Here is an 8,999-nt window from a genome sequence, read left to right on the forward strand (position 1 = left end):
GTCAGGAACAACAAATTGCCAACGAGAAACACATCCTGTAAAACACTGCCTGTGTAGTTTATTTAAATTTGAATCAGTATCTCTGTTGTTGGCATGTAGCATTAGTCATGACTTAAACCACAGGAAAAGAACAACCTTCCCCACCCGCTCTAATTAGAGCCTAACTTTGTTTATTCGTGCTACACAAAACTTCTTAAAACATTGAATTCACTAGTGAAAATCCATTAGGCATTAGTGTCATTTGAACTATAAGGAGGTGATTTTCCATTGCTTTGCACTACCATTATCATGTAAACTTGTGATAAGTGAGTGCATAGTACAATATACTACTAATCTGATTTGGGTAGTGTTTTGCACTCAGTCTACACAGGTGAGTTTTGTGATTATAATTGGTCCTTTGGCATAATTATTATCTTCTGTAGTAGGAGATGGTACATAATATAAACACGCTACAGCCTAAATTCTGTGAACAGTTGTATTCCAGGACATATACAGATTTTGATCTGTTTGCATAACCTTGTTTTGTTTGCATTCTTTTTAATTCACTGAAATCACGTTGGACCAGATCCTCAGTTTACTATGCCATAAACATGTCAGTTCACACCGGCTGAAACTCTGGCCCATTATCTTTACAATGAAACATTTTTAAGGGACATGATATAGGTAAGAGACAATAGTCAACTGTTAGACATCTTTGACAGTTGGAGAAGAAGAGAGGTTAATAATTTGAACCCATCTTTCTAAAACTTGAAAAGTAACCTTTCCCTTTTAATATAGCATGTCATTTTTTATTTCCCATAATTCTCACCTTTAAGTCATTTAAATAACAATATTATACTGCCAAGTAAATAATGATGTGTTAGGAGGTTCGTATTAGCAAGAACTCAACTGGGTACTAAAATGATGGTGTACATCATCACTATGTATATTATGCCTTTAAGCATCAAGAATTTAATTCTACACCCCTTAAGCAGGCAATATATACAGCCTGGCTGAAGTAAAGCTGTAGGTTCAGTTCCTTTAAAATGTCAAAATTTGCTGGGGCTCCATAAACTAAGCTTTTCAAATATTAAATTGATGTTGACAAATTGGTCATTAAAGCTAGGAATATACAGTAAAAATAAAATTCCTGAGCATTCCATAATTATTAGTCTAAATTACACAAAAGCAAATAATCACAACTTTAGGAATCAAACCCAATGTGTGAGAGGTGACCGTTAATGGATATACGATAATGTATATTCATATGTTTACAAAATGTCATGTGGAAAATGCCACAACATTATACTGCATTCAGTTGTCTGTCATTTGGCTTAGGGTGTCTTTTTGTTTGTTTATATGGTGAGAGCTGTCTCCTGGTTTTACTGTCTTTTCTAAGGTTCCTTTGTTAATATCTAATATTTTATAATGTCTGTATGATAGGGGGAAAATGGTCTTGCTTTTTCTACACAAAAATACAAGTATTTTCTTTATTCATCTTACCTTGTTTCTGTAACATCTGTGACCTTATTTTTTAATTAAAACTAGGTTATTGTGCAATGAGGTGCAATTTGTTCATTTATATGAACCTTATGTGGATTGAAAAAATCAAGATAAATCTTCATGCACAGCATACAATCAGATTACCCCTGGACTATATATTTACGTTGGGTCTGATAGCAATCAATGGTTTAGCTTCATTGCATTTCAAGATGTATTTGCACCCAGTTGTCCAGTGATAGTGTCCTCACCCTGGAAATAATTTAGTTGCAAATTGACTGGAAGATGGTGAAAATTGAAAGTTAAAATTAGAAATACTCATAATAAACAGCAGAAAAAAGGTCAGATGATGCCGCACTATGATGAGATTGGAATGGTTGGTAAATGAGGTTTTGTGTTTGTCGTGAGATGTATGTGACATGCCTACCCAATGCTCTTGTAATATCCAGCCTAGCAGAAGAGATTATCTGGCAAATTGACGCTGGAAAGAATTTTCTGATGGACTGGGAAATTAGAATTGCACTCTTTTCTTTGATGTGTGCAAGACTGGGCCACATTATACAGCTAGTTCAGGCATAATATTAAATATAGTGTTTAATACTTAATAGTAGAACTGTCTCTAGAAAACAATTATATTCTTGGTTTTGATTACAATACCACAGATGTTTACACCCTGAATTTTTATACTAAAGCAATAGAAAATGACTGATCTTGGTATATAATTACTATTAAGTTAGCTCTTCAATCCTGTTTTCCACAGTGGGTTTTTTTTTTCAGGCTCATTATATTTAGCTTGAGAATTGTAAACTAAACAGCACAATCATTGCATTGCTCAAACATTTTATAAAAAGGGAAAGGTAATTAAACATTAGCTAATTCATTATTTTTTACAGCAAAGATATATGAGTGAAAGAGGATTTGTAATGTAATATAGAAATGTAATACAGAAATTGAGACTGAGATGCTGAAGGAAGCATTTTATTGATTAATCTTTTAAGACAATTTAAGGTTATCTAAACAAGAAACAAGTCAATTTTAAAATATTTTATAGACTCCCCATCAAAGATAAATGTGTTTTTACTTTGGACTTTGAGTTTTAAAATTATTTTAATTAAATTAATTTTTCTTGCAATTGTTTAACATAAATATGAGGAAGAATCATAGGCAGTAGAATCACCGTTCTTTTTGCAACATAATGCTTTTAAATTTAAAATATGTTCTTAAAACTTATGTTTTCGGAACAGGAATAGTCTCACTAGAGAAAGATCCAAAAGTGAATGCTGTGATAGGGACGCAACAACTCCTTCCAGCAAAAGAAGAGGATGGTGCATCTAAAAAAACAAAGCCTCCAGAGGACAATAAATTTGGGCATGAACAGGTAACTGAAATAAAATAACTTTCTTTCCTTATAGAAGTCTTTCAAATAGCTCCAGAGTAAAACCAAGATGATGTGCTATTAAGACAGCAATATTATCAGGTCATTAAAAGCACAGTGACTAATAGCCTGCATCTTCATTTGCTGTTTTTCAGTTCTATCAGTGTCCTTATTGTAACTACAATAGTAGGGACCCAAATCGCATCCAGATGCATGTCCTGTCACAGCATTCAATGCAACCTGTTATCTGCTGCCCCCTCTGCCAGGATGTCCTCAGCAACAAAATGCATCTCCAGCTTCATTTGACCCATTTGCACAGTGTATCCCCTGATTGTGTGGAGAAACTGCTTATGACAGTAAGTGTTCAAAATACTGATGCACATGCAACAGAAATGTAGCCAAACACCTTGGCAATGAATTTGATGAGACACAGTATTCTGTTACCCAGAGCTAGGGGATGAGAGTCAGGACTTTTAGGTTTTGTTCCTATATCAGCCAGAAGCTTGGGAAAGTCAGGGCCTGATTTTTCACAAAAAAATGGCTTTGATCAGGATTATAGGTTTTTACAAAGCATAATTTTTTATTATTATTTTATCAGTTTTTTGACTTTTCTGAAGTATTTAATAACATCATATTAAGCAATTAGAGTTTTAAAATAAATTCCTTGAGTTTAGATACAAAAATTAGATACTTATGTATCATATATAACAATAACATTGTATGTTTTTCATTATGCTTCATAGCCTGTATTGCATAATATTTGTAGAAGACTTGACTGGAAAATAATTGCATTTTGCACAAAATTTTAAGGTTTTAACTCTCTTTTTTTGTTCCACAAGAGAGTCCTTAGATATTTTCACAAAAAAAACAAGTGTAAGAGAGAAGCAGACTTGCTTGAGCATATATTCAGGATTTGAGAAACCCAGGTCCAAGTCCTTATTTGGAATATGGCAGGGACTTGTATCTAGGTCTCAAATCCAAGGTGAGTGCCTTAGCCAGGGGTTATTAGCTATTTAGGTGATGCATGCCCTCTTCTATTCCTCCCACATAATTTCCATCCCAGACCAAGAAACCTTCTCCAAGGAAACAGCCAAGGAAAAGAAAGCCAGGATGAATAGCTGTTGAAGCCCAAAGCCACTTTAAATCATTCTAGGAGCTAAACTGGCCCTAAGCTGAGCTCAGAATCCAGAAGATGATGAAAATAATGTAAATTTGTCTTTTTCCCTGCCTTCGCTCCTCAGTCCTACAAAGTATAGTTCCATCAGGCCAGCAAATTTTGGCTCATCACATGGAAATCCTGCAGACATTAGAAACTTACCTTTTTTCATTTTCTAATTTTATTTTCTCTTGTTTTCACTGTGCACACTACATTGGTGTTTTTCTTTCAACATTTAGCTTTCATGATTTGTGTCATCCTGTTTTACCCTTCTATCTCAGGGTCTGGGTGTGAAAAGGATCACTACCTAAAGTAGATATCTCTTTTTGTCTAAATATGTAGCTCAGTGGTTAGAGGCATCTGTTAACACTGCGCTGTTCTCTTCCCCAGTTAGTAAGTACAAGGTCCTCAATGAGGAGAGGACAAAGACTACAAATGGAAAAGGCAGTAATGGAACAGGATGATCATGATAAGGGATGCATATCATCACCTGTCTGACTCCATGGAGATTTCAGGCAAAGATAATAAAGCTAGGGACAATTTTTCTTTACACACTGACGTCCTGAAGTGTTTTGGGACCTGTTGTTTGGCAATGTGACTAGGTTGATGGAGAGAATGGCCACCTTTCCTGCTCTCATTGTTTGACTGGACCATGGTTTTATACAAAATGGGTTAAGACATCAGCAAAACATCTGGTTTCTTTATGACACCAGCATCTTCCAAAGGGGGGGAAAAGGATTAAAGCCTTTGTTTTTAAATTGAAGTTTATTATTTTGCATCTATCGTAAGAAGCTGACAACAGTTTGATACAGTATTCTCCTTGCACTGTTTTATTTTTCCCCTTAAAACTGTAATTCTCTCAGGGCATTTTTTCTTTATTTTTTTTTTAATTTTGAGGGGAAATAGAGGAAAGTGGGGGGTTTTCATTTCTTTTTTGTTTTTTGAGTAGTAGAATTTTGGTGAGTGACAAAGAGAGAAAGGAGAGCACCTTAATGTTCCTCATCTAAATTGTCATGTTTACTAAGAACAACATGTGCTGTCTATAGCTGATTTCCTGATCACAAAGGAAACAAAAAAAGGATTTTTCAGCAAATTTTATCTCGGGTACATCTACATCTTTGGGTGTGTTTTTGCTTGTTTTTTCCCCACTTTTCCACCCAGTATAGCACCAAAGTCACTAGTCCTCAGAGGATTCTGTCTGTGCATCAATATGTGAATCGTATTTTAGTTTTATGATTCTTTTTTATCTGATTAGAATTGTTTTTTCTCAGTGGAAAAAAAGTGAATATTTTTTTTCCACTCTCATCTCTCACAATAATGGCTGAATGGATTTTGTTCAAAAGTTTTAAAAATTTCATGCTCTGGCAGACACCAAATGTAAAAAAATTCAGCCCTTATCTTAGGTACTTTTATAGCTCCTGTTACCACAGTATCTAAGTGCCTCAAAATCTTCATTGTAGTCATTCTTCCAACATGCCTTTGAGGTAGAAACTATCATCCAATGTTACAGATGAGGCATTGACTAACTTGGCTGAGCTCCTACAGGGAGTGTTTGGCAGAACAAGAAATTGAGCCCAGCTATCCTGAACACTAAGGTAGCATCCTAACTCCTAGACCATACTTACCATTTATTTTGAGCGTAAAATGTGCTCATGTAACATCCACCCCAACCACTTACCTTTTGATAGGCATCAATACCTATTCTGAGTGGCACTGAATGTCTGTAAATAGCTAATGTGTGCCACATTTCACCATTATTTTCCCCTCCCGTGTCCCTTGAGCAGACTCCAACTGTGGAGCCGTAAGATCCTGAATTATGCTGAGAGAAACCAGTGTTATCCAGGACTGAATCAAGATCTTGGCTTTGCCATGTGATAAGCTTTGATCTATGTGTGCAGTGCTGAAAAGCAGTGTGATTTCTTCTATGAATATAATATTATTTTCTTAAATTTTAAAGGTTACTGTACCAGATGTTATGATGCCCAATAATATGCTATTGCCAGCAGCTGCTTCAGAGAAATCTGAGCGTGACACACCTGCAACCATCACAGCTGAGGGATCTGGGAAGTATTCAGGTATGCAAGAGAGGCCCAGATGCGCAGAATCTAAATACAAGTGATTTTTAGAAAACTTCTTGTCTCCTTCCTTCCTTATTATGTACACTAACAAAACCTGATGGAAGAAAAGTAGTAAGATGTTATGTAAGGCCTGAATTTTCAAAGATCTCCTGATGTAAACACCAGAACAGAACAATTAATTTTGCACACATGTATGCCTACTTGGCTACACATTGTCCATGTAATTGCACAAATACATGAGCACACAGTTCTGGGTTCTTTGGATGGAGAACTTACATGTGCAGCTGTACATGGCCACTGTACTGATTGGCTGTCTGCTCCAACTGTCTCCCCCTACTGTGTCTCCATCTCTGCCTCTCTCCACTTGCCCTCTATACCTTCCTCTACTCTCTTGTCCTCTGCTCTATCCCCTCTCACCCTTTTTCTTTCTGTCTCTGTTCCTTCCTCCCCCTTTTTGTCTTGCCATTTAGCTAATTCCTACCCTAAATATTAACCTAAATAAACAGCAGCATCAACACATTGTTTGTCACTGGCACATTATCCAGTCTTTTTGTATATTTTTCCCTTTCCTGTATTTATTGTCCATATTGTCTGTTTAGCTTATATGCTCTTCAAGGCTTCCCTACAACCCTGTGTTTGTATGTTGCATAATGGGTGCCATCTTGCTTGATGGTAATAAAACATAATAACCTTCACTATGTTTAAACGTTACATTTTTTAAAAGGCATTTCTTTGCTTGCTTTAACTAGGTGAAAGTCCAATGGATGAGAAAAATACTTCTGGGCTGGAGGACTCCAAAACTGGAATGGAAATTAAGACCGAGGAACAGAAACCACCTAAAGAATCTACAGAAACACCAGAATGGAATAAGAATAGCAGTAAGGACACAAAGCCCGCTGAAACACTGCCGGATCAGCTAAATGAGCAGCAGAAGAAGCAGCAGCTCTCTGTTTCTGATCGCCATGTCTATAAATATCGTTGTAACCATTGTAGCTTGGCTTTTAAGACTATGCAGAAGCTTCAGATACATTCCCAGTATCATGCTATTCGGGCTGCTACCATGTGTAGTCTTTGCCAGCGTAGCTTCCGTACATTCCAGGCTTTAAAAAAACATTTGGAAGCAGGACACCCTGAACTCAATGAAGTTGAACTTCAGCAGCTCTGTGCATCTTTACCTGTAAATGGTGAACTCTGGGCAGACAGTGAAAGTATGGCACAAGATGAACATGCACTAGAACAGGAAATAGAAAGAGATTATGAGATGGACCAGGAAGGTAAAGCAAGTCCTGTAGGAAGTGATAGTAGCTCTATTCCAGATGATATGGGCTCAGAACCAAAGCGGACCTTACCTTTTAGAAAAGGGCCAAATTTTACTATGGAAAAATTTCTAGATCCATCTCGCCCATATAAGTGTACAGTGTGTAAAGAGTCTTTCACTCAAAAGAACATTCTCTTGGTCCATTATAATTCAGTGTCTCATTTACATAAACTCAAAAAGGTTTTGCAGGAAGCATCAAGTCCTGTCCCTCAAGAAACCAACAGCAGCACTGATAACAAACCCTACAAGTGCAGCATTTGTAATGTTGCATATAGCCAAAGTTCGACATTGGAAATCCATATGAGATCTGTGCTTCATCAGACTAAGGCAAGGGCTGCAAAATTAGAACCAAGTGGTAATATAAGTAGTGGAACTAGTGTAGCAGGGAATGTTAACAGCCCCAGCCAAGGGATGCTAGATTCTATCAGCTTACCAGCAGTTAACAGCAAAGATACACATTTAGATGCCAAAGAATTAAATAAAAAGCAAGCTTCTGAATTAATTGCTTCTCAGCCTTCACATCACCCACCCCAGTCACCAGCACAACTTCAAATGCAAATCCAGCATGAACTGCAACAGCAAGCTGCATTCTTTCAGCCCCAGTTTCTGAATCCAGCATTTTTGCCTCATTTTCCTATGACACCAGAAGCATTGCTGCAGTTTCAACAGCCTCAGTTCCTTTTTCCATTCTATATTCCTGGGACAGAATTTAGCTTGAGTCCAGATCTGGGTTTGCCTGGCTCGGCCACATTTGGTATGCCTGGAATGGCAGGTATGACAGGATCGCTACTAGAGGATTTAAAACAGCAGATACAAACTCAACACCATGTTGGCCAGACTCAGCTGCAGATACTACAGCAACAAGCACAACAGTATCAATCGACACAACCACAAATTCAGTCTCAGAAACAACAGCAGCAGCAGCAGCAACAACAAAGTAGCAAGCTAATGAAGCCAGAGCAAAATAGCATGGTCAGTGCAGACTGCCAGTTGATAAAGGATATGCCATCATATAAAGAAGCAGAAGACATTTCTGAGAAACAAGAGAAGCCAAAGCAGGAATTTATAAATGAAAGTGAAGGACTAAAGGAAAGCAAAGATATGAAGAAGCCAAAATCCTCAGAACCAACCATCCCACCACCCAGAATAGCTTCTGGGGCTAGAGGAAATGCAGCCAAGGCTTTGTTGGAGAATTTTGGCTTTGAGCTAGTGATCCAGTACAATGAAAACAGACAAAAAGTACAGAAAAAAAGCAAGAGCGGGGAGGGTGAAAACACTGACAAATTGGAATGTGGAACATGCAGTAAAATGTTCTCTAACATTCTTATTCTAAAGAGTCATCAAGAACATGTGCATGGGCATTTTTTTCCATATGGAACATTAGAAAAGTTTGCACGCCAATATAGGGAGGCTTATGACAAGCTTTACCCAATTTCCCCATCTTCTCCAGAAACACCACCACCTCCGCCACCACCACCTCCCCCGCCTCCTCCACCTCCCCCACCTCCCACACCCTCGCAGCCTTCTTCAGCCAGCTCTGGAAAAATTCAAAACACAACTTCAACTCCCTTGCAGGCTCCGCCACCCACACCA

The 8,999-nt window shown here is 37.6% G+C and overlaps 1 protein-coding gene across 1 annotated transcript in view; it reads left to right on the plus strand.

Annotated features, from left to right (window-relative positions):
- The window catches only part of ZFHX4 (zinc finger homeobox 4), a 211,127-nt gene that overhangs the window by 180,630 nt on the left and 21,498 nt on the right, over positions 1-8,999 (plus strand). Inside the window, exons 6-9 of the mRNA XM_019527824.1 lie at positions 2,724-2,857; positions 3,010-3,210; positions 5,968-6,085; positions 6,838-8,981. Coding sequence (XP_019383369.1) covers positions 2,724-2,857; positions 3,010-3,210; positions 5,968-6,085; positions 6,838-8,981 — 2,597 coding nt within the window. The remainder of the gene's footprint in view (positions 1-2,723; positions 2,858-3,009; positions 3,211-5,967; positions 6,086-6,837; positions 8,982-8,999) is intronic.

This window comes from Gavialis gangeticus, unplaced genomic scaffold (genome assembly GCF_001723915.1).
Source record: "Gavialis gangeticus isolate Ggan-Ray unplaced genomic scaffold, GavGan_comp1, whole genome shotgun sequence".
Taxonomy (NCBI): domain Eukaryota; kingdom Metazoa; phylum Chordata; order Crocodylia; family Gavialidae; genus Gavialis; species Gavialis gangeticus.